General features: G+C 46.3%; 1 protein-coding gene across 1 annotated transcript in view; it reads left to right on the top strand.

Moving 5' to 3' along the window:
- The window catches only part of LOC142558330 (uncharacterized), a 68625-nt gene extending 65776 nt beyond the window's left edge, over positions 1-2849 (top strand). Inside the window, exon 8 of the mRNA XM_075670477.1 lies at positions 2273-2849. Coding sequence (XP_075526592.1) covers positions 2273-2725 — 453 coding nt within the window. The 3' untranslated portion in view covers positions 2726-2849. The remainder of the gene's footprint in view (positions 1-2272) is intronic.
- Positions 2850-14024: the final 11175 nt, after the last annotated feature.

Here is a 14024-nt window from a genome sequence, read left to right as displayed (position 1 = left end):
TACTTTGCCTTTTTGGCATGATGAGCAGCATTGGAGCCAGCTCTGAAAGAAGACTCACATGACTTTCTGTAACGCACGCGTCTTCCAGACCATCGGGGGTACGAACCACTTAAGTCCTTCGCCTTAATAGATGTTTCTTAAGGCGAAAGTCTCAAGAATAATTACGACTTAGGACTCTCGCCTTAATAAGGCATAAGCCGAAAGCCTCTATTGGGCAGCGTAGTAAAATAAATGTGAAGAAGAAAATTAAGCGAAAACTGCGATACTCTCTAATGCTAAATTTGAGCGCAGCTCTATTCGTGTTCTAATTTTGTGATATATTGGCTGGTGCGGACAATCTGTATCGTGCGGCACGTCGCAAACGGAGCGAAGTGTAGGGCGACTGCCTCGCTAATCGGGAGATCGCAAGGAGGAGCTCGTGGGTGACGCGTATGGCCTGCAGCGCTTTGTTTTCATATATGTTTCCGCAGACAGATGCAGCGCTGTGTTTCCATATATGGCATCGGTGGCGACATCTGTGAACAGGCTACGCACGCTACCCTGGTGTCATCTCGTAGCCATCGTCGCCGCAAAGCCCATCTTGCGCGGCAGTACGCTTTTCTTCTCACGCTTTCACCATACCCTCCCCCTCCGTTTTTCCCCTCACGGCACCGCTGCACCCTTCTCCTCTGCTTTCCTCCTCGCAATCTCTTCTCTATCGCCGTCTTTCGTCCTTCGTTGTGTTCGCTCGCTCGGTTACGCGGGACCACGCCTACGCTCGCCGCAGGAACGGGCGCGTGTGAGCTGCTCTCTAAGATATTCCGATTCATGGTCCACGTCCCTTCATGGTCAGTCACCAAGTCAGTTTCATGGTCAATCACCTCGCCACTTCATGGCCAATCACCACGTCACTGTATAGTCAATCACCACGTCACTTCATGGTCAATCACCAAGCCACTTCATGGCCAATCACCACATAACTTCATTGTCAATCACCACGTCAGTTTCATGGTGAATCACTACGTCACTTCATGGTATCTTACCACGTCACTTTTACGCAGCGCGGCGCAGGCTTCTGCCGTTGATGGTCCCTTGTTTTATTGCTTCCGTCTAGTTGTTGGTCGCAGATGCAGTCCCTGTAGGTCCGTACGCGCGAAATGAATTGTCTGTAGCGGCTGTAATTGCACCTTGCTTATACTTGGTGACAGCAAGGACCAAGTAGCAGGAGATGGGCTAGCAAAGTTCAGAATAGGTGCGGCTAATTGTGGCATTTGCAATAAATTACGTACACAAGTGCCCCTGAGTGTTGTGAGTGTGTCTTACGAGAGCTAGCTCATTTTCCCGGCCAAACTACAAATGCCACCAAGATAGAACTTAGCGAAATTAGAGGGACCACTACGGGGAATCTCTGTGCGATGCGAGCGGATTAAGTGAAGCCTTGAAAAAAATTCGCTAATCAAGTGTTCAAAAGTGTAACACAGTTGTTTTCAGCTTTGTTTGCAAACGTCCCCAGATGCATTACTTTATGTTTTGCGGAAACAGGGGTCGTGTTAAGTGCTTTGTGCGGCGAAGCTTTAGCCTTCCTGGCCTAGTTAGAAGTGTTTCAATTAATTACTGAACCCTCGTTCTTTCTTCCGCTTTCTCATGCATTATACGAGGTTCGTTGTAGGTTTCCATAGTGTCCTCGGTGAAGTAATCAAGCCATCTTGCTTACAAGTCTTTAAAATTAGAAGCAGGTTATGGTGACGTGTAGGCAAAGTTCTAAGGGTGTAGACTGATTACGGCATTATAAGTAAATTACGTATGCAAGCGATGAGGGGTGTTGTAGGCCTGTTTTACAAATAACGCATAATTTATCCCGCTGCTTAGGCAGAACTGTTAGTGCAGCCGGAATACATTTCGCAGGAAAAGAAGGAGAGGAGGGTACCTTATAGCCATTGGATTGTTCTGGCGAAGTAAAATGTGTATGGACGAAATACTGGCTTCCTAAAAATGTCTTAAGTGTTGTGAAACGTTCTATGTGGCCAATGTTCCCAACGAGAGAGTCGCATGTGCGCAACACACGAAAGTATAGGATTTAATGACGTACAGCCAACTGAAATTCTTGAATAGCAACTGCTCGCAAAAGCCAGACAGATCCGCTGGAAATTACGTTCTAATTATTTAAGGTCGCACAAGCCTGCATATATTTTTATTTGTGGCATCGTTGTCACCAGTACAATTAAATAGCTACATTTTCTTTTTCTCCCTCGCGATAAATAAAACGTGTGCCTGCACCTTCGTTGTACGGCAGCCAGTGGCGCCGGCGGATCTGGGCCCGGAGCTGATCGCCATCAAAGCACAGCTGGCGCGGTACCGTTTGCTGCTGGCTAATCGGACGAGCGAACTGGGAACGCTGCGCGTGAGTGAGATCCGGCTGCTGACCACACTCAGCCTGGCCGCAACCGCCGCCAGCCACGCGGCGTCCGTCCTGGAAGCGCGCAGGCCGGGAACGGCGTGGCTGGGGGCGACTACGGGACACGGCGGCGACGCCACGTTCGGCGGTGTCCCTCGCGACAAGCTCTTCTTCCTCGCGAACTGCTTCCCGTCTTGCGGACACTCTGGCCGGGAACGGATGATGCAGGCATGTCCCGACCGATTTTACGTTCCTAATCACCTTCCACATAAGTTCCACCAAGCGCGTGGAACACTTCTGCAAATATGGGAAGTCTATGTGGAACGAGGTGAAGATGTTCAACTTTATTAGTAGATGTTATGTGGGACAAAAATCAGGATGATATGCAGGAACAGTGTCAAAGGAGCACGACCGAAGGAAGAGCTTAATGTATGTTCCAGTTACTTTATAAACGGAGATATAGTAATTGCAGAAAGAAAATGGCGTAAATTATAGTGCTGCCGTCATTGCATGACCATTGTTTGCAAATGGCTACCGCGTTAAAACTTGAACTTAGCCTTCCCGTGTTATCTCGCTTGAGTTATCTGAGCCATTTAGAAGTTCATCCTACAGGAAGGCCTATAGACCGTTTTTTCGTAGGCGCCGCCATATTGTGAACGCAGTGGCGCCGCCTATGAGCAGCGCCATACTGGCTTGGGTGAAAGCGGTCTTTTGCATGGCAGGTATACGCTTGGCGGTAGGTTCTGGCGTTTGTTTTCGCGGTCGTGCGGTCTGTTTAGTATGACGTGCGTCTTCTACATGGTAAACGGTTCTGCGAGACGTGCTGCGAGACGGCGTCATGGCCGGAATTTCTGCTGGCGTTGAGGTGGACGGAACACGCAGCGCGATGTATGCGCGCATATTTGAGCCTACAATCAGCCTTGGAGATGAATTGTGTATTTCTGAATGTTCCAATCACTAATGTGACCTTATTGCAGTATTATCCTCTATTTCTAAGTAGCGGTTTAGGAGCCATGAAAAATACGCGACGATCGTAACAGCGTGGCCACCGTTCTGCTACAATAGAAGCTGTGCTGTTATACTTTGACAAGCGTTCAAACTGTTCGATGCAGGTTACATTGCGTGACTACTTGGTTGGATGGATGAGGTTTTCACCCATGAATAAAGTAGTTTTGGCTAGTAATAGCAGCATACCTTAGAGTCTGAATTAAGCTTGTCCAGCAAAGCGACCGTTGACGAACTGCGCGAGCGTCCTAAGCAGTAGTATATAGGTGCTGGGTTACAGATATATTTGTTCTATATAGCGCATGGTCCAAGCATGCGGCATCAGCGGTTATATATTTATAAACGTTGTGCGGCGTTAGCCCGCTTAACTTGCTTTTTTAGAGTAAGAAGATGATAACCGAAATTTTTTTCGGTTGTGTTCGTTCAGTTCTCTACGACGTACTGACACGTTTTACGGAAATTTTGCGCTCAAAAATAGCCATCGCATTCTTTTTATGCGAACCCTCTCATTTACTATGCCTGTATACAGGCCAAAAAGGCAATGCCGAAGCACACAGCTTATGTATGTATCGTGCTGGCTCACCAACCGCAGTGATCGCTGTGTTGAGCAGCGCCATGGGCCTCATGCAGCAAGGCTAGCGTAGACATATGGTAATTTCAAGCACACTAGACTTGAAATGCGTGAGAACGATGCCAGTGTATCACAAATATTTGATAGCGCCTGCCGCTCAGATGTTTCGTGGTTGCCTTAGGTTGGCCGTGCACGAGCATGCGCTAGTATGTTTTATGTTTTACTCCCTACGCTAATCGATCAGACAGTGAGCTCATTTACCATTTAATGCTGGTAATACAGAGACGCCGGTTTCCTTTGATGAATTAGAATCAATATAAGCAAAATAGTAAACAACTCATACACGCACCGCGACTGATAGTACGCGTACACCGTGGCTGATTATGCGCGTCACATTTTTGCGCCCCCAAGACATATTTCCGTCTACACTGTAGTTGCCGATGCACCGAAAGGCTTCCCTGACGACCTTATATGAACGAACATGCCGTAAATTTCCCAAAGTAAGATCTAAAACATCTCGAAATCGTTCCGCAGCACGCGACAGCAATACTTTCAAGCAGCGCCGCGCCGGATCGCCCAAGCTAGAGAGGAGGAACGGCTCTCCGCGCGCCCTATCCTCCTCGCCCGATGAAACGGTCTGTAGCTGTGTTTTGGCACCACGTCTTATTAATTTGGCATGCTGTCTGGCTTCTGCGATACGCGTGGCCAACAGTTTTAGCAGCTTGTTAGGTAACATAACAGATCTCCTGAGCATGTTAGAAAAGGTTGACAATGACGACGACAAGCGCGCCGTGTTCAGAAAGACGTCAGCAACAACGGGTAAAAAATTTACATCCCTAAATCTCCGTTTTTTTTTTCTTCCGTGGAAAGGTTTAGTCACCTACGTTTCCGTCCACATTGCATAAACCTATCAGCAAGAAACTGTGAAGCTTCGCAAAAAAATATTTTGTTCCGTCGCAACTCGCAGGTATACGAGGTTGCAACAACATTGCAGTTTGCATGTGAATTTTCTCGGCATTTAGGTCAATACGTTTCCTGATCCCTTAACGTGTGCAAGTGCGTAATGAGCCACATTTCATAAAGAAGTCTCTTCAGCAAGGACAGCCTCGAAGAACTCCTTTTTTGAGCGCGATTTGCATCTTTCTAAACACCATGAAGTTCGCGCGCGCTACTTTTTGTAAAAGGCATATGTGTTCAAGCCACTGCAACTCGGGAACTCCTTACTTGGTTCTCCAGCGATAGGCCTGAAGTCACGCCTGCGATACCCAGAGCGCAAGCGGCCGCTAGATGGCCGACAGGAGCAGCTCTACAGATGGCGCCACGAGTGTATACTCCTAATTTCCCGCACTTTATACAGTGACAAGAAAAGGATGCACAACATGATTATGAATCCGAGAAAACCTAGCATCGGCGATGTCGAAAACACATAGTTTAGCAGCTGTCGAGGAAACTTGTAGGAACCTGAACATTATAAAATAAACGTTTGAAGAGTGCTCAGGCAGATAAAGAAAAGACAGAATCCATAGTAAAAGGTCCAGGGAGGCAGAGGAGAATAAAAGTAGTTAGCAATGGCGACATGAAGATTACTCTGTCTCTTTATGTGCGGGTTGGTTACACAACTTGGGGCAGCTGACGACAAGAACCAATATTTGGCTAGCTTTTTTTGTGGAGAACTGGTATTAAAGAAATATCAAGTCCAGGACGAAGACATCATTGACCTTCCCGAACACGTCACTACAGGTGAGCTTCTGAAACTCATTCTGCATGAAGCCTCAGTGTCTACAGAGGTACTTTGGGGCGATATTCAGTGAAAGTAAATGCTCCGCTGCGTCTGTGCAACAAGCGGGTGTTCACAACGCTAGAAAAAACTTTCAGGCTCCGCCAAGCTTCATCTGATGAGCTACCGAAAGTCCTTCGAGCCATATCAATTCAACAACAGCAAATTTCGCAGCAAAGCTCTGTTACTGAGACTCTGGCTTCTGTTTTAACCAAGCGGGCAAACCATCGATCACAAATACTACGCCCTGAAATGTTCGACAGCTCATAGTACATTACAGAAGGTTGGATAACTTTCTATCAACAAGCTGCGAAGAACAATGGATGGCTGTCGGATGAAAGCCTAGTGATCAACATACGACCATTCTTTAGCGGTATAACAAGAAAGTGGCACGAGTGGCGACTTTCACAACAAGAGCCTGAACCTTCGTTTAAATGGAAGGAGAGTTTCCTTGTGACTGTCAGCAAGAATCAAGTTGAGCGGTGGCATGAGGCACTATTTAACTATTTCGACTCATTGTACGCAACTCGTGTATTTTCTGGAGAAACAACGACTTCTTCGCCCCATTGAGCCTGTATTGTCGTTGTCATCGCTCCGTGCGCTTATGATCCACGGCTTACCTAGAGATTTGCAACGACAGGTTCCAGCAAAAGGCCCGAAAGCGCTCGAAGTGCTCTTTGAACTCCTAGAGCTATTTTCATATCGTGGCGAAATGCGAAAACACCCGTGTACTTAGATTTAGGTGCACGTTAAAGAACCCCAGGTGGTCAAAATTTCCGGAGTCCTCCACTACGGCGTGCCTCATAATCAGAAAGTGGTTTTGGCACGTAAAACCCCAAATATTATTATTATTATTATTTTCATATCGTGGACTGAACGAAGCTACAAAAGTTTTCAGGGACGCCAAGCGTCAATCACTTGAATGAAAAGCGTCCGTCGGTGTTTCAAGGTTTCAGATCCAACCTTGGCGTGAGCATCGCAAGACCTACAACTCTCGTACAGAAACCCACAGAGTTAAAGATGAAGAGCTAAACAGAGGATGTCTCTACAGTAAATGAGACTGTTCAACTTGTGTCATCAAGTTAATTACATACACAACTCGATGCAACGTTACTAGATTGTTGACTCGATGTGGACGGTGAGACAGTGCGAGCTCTTGTAGACCGTGGAGCTTCGGTTTCAGTTATAAAAACGAAGCAGAGCCAAACCAGAGAACATATTTACAGGAAAAATCAGTCGTTGTGCGAGGCTACGACGGGCGTAGGAAGGAACACAGCGAACGGATGCGCCTAAAGCTTCAGTACCCCTCACACACTGCAGAAATACTGCCACTGGTTATAGAAGGCATTGAGTATGACTTTCTACTCTCCCGTCCGAATATGAAATGCTCAAGATTAACATGCACTGGAATGACACCGTGTCTGTGAGCCAAGATGGGCAGGAGCCGTAACCTGTTAGAAAAGGGAAAGAACTTCGCATTGTGAAGGAAGAGGATGACATTAATATAATATATCTTGAATTATGCTGCTGCGGAGGCTATCTCTAGGTACTACGAAGTTTGAAGTTCACATTAATTTACATTGCAGAACTTTAGTAAAGAAGGGCACTTACAACCTCACCAGAGAGTAGAAAGCATGCACGCTGAAAAAAGAGCTTCCGAATATGTTGGACGTAGGTATTATTCGTCCGTCCGTATCACCGCATGCATTGCCGACAACCATAGCGGCCAAGGAAAATGGAAGCCTCCGACTCTGCACGGACGACAAGCAATTAACCAGACGCAGCTCATTCGATTCCCTATGCCAAGAATAAATTGAATTGTTGATGACACAGGTGGGTGTACTTGGTTTTCTAGGATAGACCATTGTAAAGGCTTTCGGCAAGTACCACTTCAAGAGGATACAATGCAGTATGAGGCTTTTATAACTCTATTTGACATCTACGAATGCAACCGTCTCCCCTTCTGATGGAAGAACTCACCCAACTGGTTTCAGAAAATTATGAATATAGTTTTGGATGCATTCATTGGCCGCTTCTGCAATGTCTACGCAGACGATATTATTGTGTATTGTAAAAGCGAGCACCTCGATGAACAACACCTGGCACATGTCCTCGCATCTTTGTCAGAAGCGAAACCAAAGGTCAGTATTAAGAAGAGTGAATTGTTCATTGGCCTCTTCTGCCATGTCTACGTAGACGATATTGTTGTGAATTACTATGTATTATTGTGTACACATTTAACAAAGCAGAGGTGAACCACACGATGGCAGAGAAGGAAGTTCTAGCCATTTTAAATGCAATTCGGTACTTCCGTTTCTACCTGGAAGGTACCAGATTCAAGCTGTACACAGATTATGAGGCGCTCACCCACCTTTTGAAAATGACGGAGCCTAAAAGGAAATTCGCACGGTAGGTTACCCAGCTTCAACAGTTCGACTTTGAAGTGAAGCCCCATCCAGGAGCTTCTATGAAAGATACGGACGCATAGATTGAGTGTCACATCTGTTGATGTGCAACACGAAACAATAGGTGCCGTCAAAATTCGGGAAGGAACGGAACCTTTACAATACACACAGATAGGCAGATTTCCAGCGACTCCTACACTGGTTCCAAAAATTCTAGACCTTTAGTACAACACTCTCCATTCAGGAGGTCATGATGGTTATTGGTGTGCCTACATGAAACTTACGGAAAGGTTCACGTGGCCCTGCTTTAAAGAAGGCACGAAAAGATACGTACACTCATGTTCCAAGTTCCAGGTGAATGAAGTGAAATTTAAACAACGAACACTACAGCTGACACTACCGAAGCACTCGAGCGTACCATTTAAACTTATTCACATGGACTTCGCAGAACTCCGAAAACAATCTGAAGGCGTGAAGAAAACGCAAGCATTGCTGTTGTGTGTGCATAAGTGCACCAGGATGGCGGCAGCCAAACCGGGAAAGGAGGACGACAATAGTCTTGATTTACTTTCTAAGCCGAAAGATGTTTGACAACATGAAAGCCTTTGCGTCAGACAATGGCCCTGCCTTTCGAAGGCATCAACTTAAGAAATAGGCCGACAGGCCTGGAGTTACGCTCAGGTTCACAGAACCGTATCATCCAGCAGCTAATGGGCTAGCTGAGCTAACTATTCATGACATCAAAGCGTACATAAATACTAGTGTTAATCCAGAAATAAGGTTCTCAAAGAGCTCTAGCCACACGGGAAGGTGCAAGGCAAAATCCAGCAACACTGCTGCGCGCGGCTGTTCCCCCACGCTCGATTCCCCCCGGCTGCGCTTCGTTGCGCCGCTTATTGTTGGCTCAGCAGCCGTCCGATATGGAGGTTCCCATCGTTGATGCCGCCAAGTGCGACATTCGTTCCGCAATTCGCTTTTTGCTCGCCAAAGGGTCGCCACCCGTGGATATTCATCATCAGTTGACAGAGGTGTATGGCAACAAGTGTATGTCCGTTCAACACGTCTGAAAGTGGTGCAGGGAGTTTAGTACCGGTCGGAAGGAAGTCCACGATGAAGAACGGAGTGGAATAACGTCAGTTTCGGAAGCGGTTATCGAGATGGTCCAACGCGAACTGCTTCAAAACAGGAGGATCGCTGCCCGTGAACTTGTTGCTCTGATTCCTGGTAGTTTTTATGGTACAGTGGAAAGAGCTTTGACTGAAAAATTCGGGTATCACAAGTGTTGTGCTCGATGGGTACCGCCGCTATTGACATCAGACCACAAGGAGAAACGCGTTGACTGTGGTCGCCAGTTTATTCAAAATTTTCAAGAAGGAAGGATTGTTGGACTCCATTGTTACGAGAAACGAAACGTGGGTTTTTCATTTCACTTCCGAAACGAAACAAAAATCCAAACACTGGCGTCACATGGAGTCACCAGTCGCAAAGAAGTTCAAACAAACTCCATCTGCTGGCAAAGTCACGGCCAGTGTTTTTTCGGAATCGTGAGGGCACACTGCTGATCGATTTCATGGAACATTGGACAACAATCAACTCCGACAGTGATTGTGCAACATCAAGAAAACTCGGGCGAGCTATCCAGAACCGTCGGCGAGGACGACTGGCAGCCGGTGTAACGCTGCTTGACGACAGCGCCCGACGTCACGTCACCCGTCAAACCCAGGAACTTTTGACCAACTTTGGATGGACTTTGACGCCCCAGCCACCATACCGTCCAGACATCACGCCTAGGGATTATCATTTGTTCCCCAAGTTAACGGAACAGTTGAGTGGCCAACGCGTCTGGAGCGACGATGAAGTCAAAGAAGAGGTGTAACGCTTCCTCAATGAGTTGGCGGCGTAGTTCTACGACATTGGGATACAGAAATTTGAGTACCGTCTACAAAAATGCGTAGAAAATATGGCGATTATATAAAAAATAGAGCAAAGTTTTATCTTTCCAATGATGTAACTTTATATGAGCATAAACAATGATGTCTATTTCTAAAATTTATGGGAACCTTATTTCTGGATCAACCCTATGTATGTATCTCCACATGTATCCAGGCTACCCAGGTGGATGGAAGTGCTGCCTTAAAGCGGCGGCAGCTCGTCATTACCGCTCATTTACAACAGCTCTGGGATGCACACCGCTCTTTCGTGCTATCGCGAACTCAACCTGTTTACCAGTCCACGCTTCCTTAGGAATTAAATCAGAGAGAGAGAGAGAGAGAGAGAGAGAGAGAGAAAATAATGCAGAGAAAGGCAGGGGGGTTAACCAGAGGTAGTTGCGGTTGGCTACCCTGCGCAGGGGGAAGGGTTAAGGGGGATAATTCAATCATTGCTGCAACTGACAGAAGAGCGAAGAAACGAAGAGAGTGAAGTAACCTGGAAAGAATCTGAAGGCGTGAAGAAAACGCAAGCATTGCTATTGTGTGTGAATGGGTGCACCAGAATGGTGGCAGCAAAACCTGGGAAGGAGGACACCAAGAGTTTTGATTTCCTTTATAAGCCGGAAGATGTTTGACAACGCAAAAGCCTTTGTGTCAGACAATGGCTCTGCCTTTCGAAGCCATCAACTTAAGAAATGGGGCGAGAGACGTAGAGTTACGCTCAGGTTTACAGCACCGTATCACCCAGCAGCTAATGGGCTAGCTGAGCGAGCTAATCGTGCCATCAAAGAGTACATAAATATGTATCCAAACTTCCCAGGTGGATGGAAGTGCTGCCTTAAAGTAGCGGCAGCTCATCATAACCGCTCCTACACAACAGCTCTGGGATGCACACCGGTACATGCTGCTACCGGGAACTCAACCTATTTACCAGTCGACGCGTCCTTAGGAATTCAATCAGTGCTGCAACTGACAGAAGAGCGAAGAAACGAAGAGAGCGAAGCAACCTGAAAGAATGAAAAAGAACTGCGACAAAAAAAAAAACACACAGCGACACCAAGAATTGAGATTGGAGATTTGGTACTAGTGCGAAAAGGGCTCTCGAACTCATGCGCAAATCACAGAGGGCCATTCTCTGTTGTCGAAACAGCTAGCCAATGGGGAATCTTAATGACTGTCTGGTATGTAGGCCCCAATGACGCCGTTGAATCAGCCTCTGTAGCAAACGTTTTTTTTTTAATATCATCCCAGGTGGGATGAAAATAAGAGCGGGGGAAGTGACGGGGGGGGGGGGGGTGCTCAGACAGATGAAGATAGAATACGTAGTAAGGGGGCTAGGGGGTAGAGCAGAATAAAAGAAGTTAGCACTGGTGACCTAAAGAGTACTGTCTGTTTATTATGCGCGGCTTTGTTACAACACTAACTATACAATCGAAGCGGCAACAGCGCTGAAGACACGGATAAAGTGGAGGCACAAAGAAAAAAGAAGATGCTCAATTACTAACAAGTGATTTATTTTTGTTTGGTTTAAATGCGCCTTAAATTATGACATCACCTTGTCGGAGTCAGAGTCAACGAGTCCTAGGTGCTGTTCCCGCCTGAACATGAAAAATCAACTAGCCGATGCTTTCATGCTGGTACACAATCCAGGCCGTGAATTTCTGAAATGAATTTCTTGTAGAAACCACGAGATTACCTTGAAAACCGCACTTTGTATATACGTGCTTCTCCTGAGCAAATATTCCAAGCATGTACATGGACCACTCGATGATTTCGTTGATCAAAACAAAGATGCGCTCCACAATCTTACGAATTCAGCGGTAGTCTACAAGTTGGCAGAATGCGTTTCTTGAAAAGAAACCGCAGACACTTGGCCATCGTGAGTAGCTTCACAGGAATCAAACAGGGAAGCTTTTGGTGTCACAGTTGGTGCGAAAAAGATATCCAGGTCCGATTACATTTTTTTCTTAAGCATCAAATATTTTTTAATAGGCGGCATGGTTATCTTTTTTACGTAGATCTTGGTGCTACGTTTAACTGAATGCCAAATATTTTTTTCAGGTAGCGTTCTTTGACTTCCTTTGTTTCTTTATTCTTGCCTTGAGCCACGATTGTTGAATCGTAAAAACCATCATGTGTCTGGCTTTGCTTGCACATATTCTATATGGACATATGTAATACTCCTTTTGCTGCGGATAGAACATCAGTCGATAGACAACTCTTGTATCTTTTCACGTTCTGGCCTGCGCCTTTTCTGCCGATCATAACAATGGAAAGAGGTCAACTACCTCACGTTGTCATGCTTTAGCAATGACAACGCCGGATTATGCAATGACAATCCGGCGTTGTCATGCTTTAGCAATGACAACGCCGGACCCAGTGCGCCGGATTATGGGCCCAGTGCCGCGCGCTGGATGCTGGGGTGCTGGGCAGGCGCGATGTACTGGGAGGCGCTGGCTACTCGGGCTAGAAACAGCTCTAGCGCGTTAAATAGGCGGTGCCTGGACACCGTGTATATATATATATATATATATATATATATATATATATATATATATATATATATATATATATATATATATATAATACAGAAAGCAACAAAGAGCGTTTTAGTGCAATATAAAAGGAAAGAAGAAACGTAAAAATAAAACTGCTCCGACCAGGATTTGATCATCCGACCTACAAATCCCAAGGCCCGCACTTTACCGCTATACACCACGCCAGCACACGAACAAAATCGGATAATTTGCCCTGTCGAAATCGAGAAGCTGTTTTAGTTTCGCAGAGCTACGTCTCCCACAGCCATGGTAGATGCCCTATCACCCAGCAACTAAAACGCACGCGTGTACCACGAAGAAAATGTTGCTGTCCGTATTCAATAGCATACTCGGAAGTACCGCAACATCGATTTTCACTTGCGATTGGTATTTTAACTACGAGAAAAGTCCTAAATGAACCGCCGACCCGGGACGCTGTATGGGCTTTTTATTACTGCCGATTTCGATAGCCGTCTCCTGTTCTTCACGCGATGGATATGCAACGTTTTCTTAGTCAGTGATGCCCTTCAGTCAACACGTCTGTCTAGTCATATATCTTCGTCAGAAAAGCGCAGGCTACTGCTGGGAGCCTTCGGCGATAGCACATATACCTGTGTTTATGACGCATCACATTGGCGCTCATCGCTTCTTGTGCTGGCACTGTAGACACGAAAAATTGTTTATTTATGAACACCGATGCGAAAGCTGAAATATGGAGTGATTTATTCTTGTTAGACTTCTTGATTCCTGAGCCTAGACGCGCCGATAGCGTGAAGACGGGCTCGGCGGATACGCTAGGCCTAAGCTTCGGTGGGGACCGATATCGGCGCGGGTAGCTTGCGAAAGCTAAAATGTGTGTGTTTGAGCCTCAGAACTTTTTTTAGTACAATAGGGAAAGTGGAAGCGGACAAATCACCTCAGCTTTGTTATCGGCGCGATAATATCAGTCAGCGACAGGATTCGAACTCGGGGTCCGTTCGCGCGCGTCTGAACGGCTTCTGCATTTCATGTCCACTCCACAACACTGCGACAACGGCGACAACTCCCAGTCATATGTATACTTGCGAACTACTAAAAAACGCGGCGTCCTCTGCGTTTGCATAGTTTTGTTCAAGAATTCAGCTATCCGCCCAGTGAAAATGGAAAATGAAAAAAAAAAAACGAGAGTGATCTTCAGTGTCAAATGTCCATGAATAAACAGGGCAGCTCACTCACCTTTATTCCAAGCTGCGACATGAAATAGGGTTTTATGACCCCAATATATAGCGTTATTTAGGACAAGAGACTAGTATGAAGCGGTGAAATAGTATAAAGCATTTAATATTCAGCAGCGCTCGTCCTTGCGTACTGGAACCAGCGGTGCACAAACACAACCAGCGCAGTTTCCAGTGCGAACCAGCGAACTGCAGCGAGAACCAGCGACT

The sequence above is a fragment of the Dermacentor variabilis genome, chromosome 9 (assembly GCF_050947875.1).
Source record: "Dermacentor variabilis isolate Ectoservices chromosome 9, ASM5094787v1, whole genome shotgun sequence".
Classification (NCBI taxonomy): Eukaryota; Metazoa; Arthropoda; class Arachnida; order Ixodida; family Ixodidae; genus Dermacentor; species Dermacentor variabilis.
The sequence above is the reverse complement of the archived record's forward strand: the minus strand, read 5'-3'. Positions and strand labels throughout refer to the sequence as shown.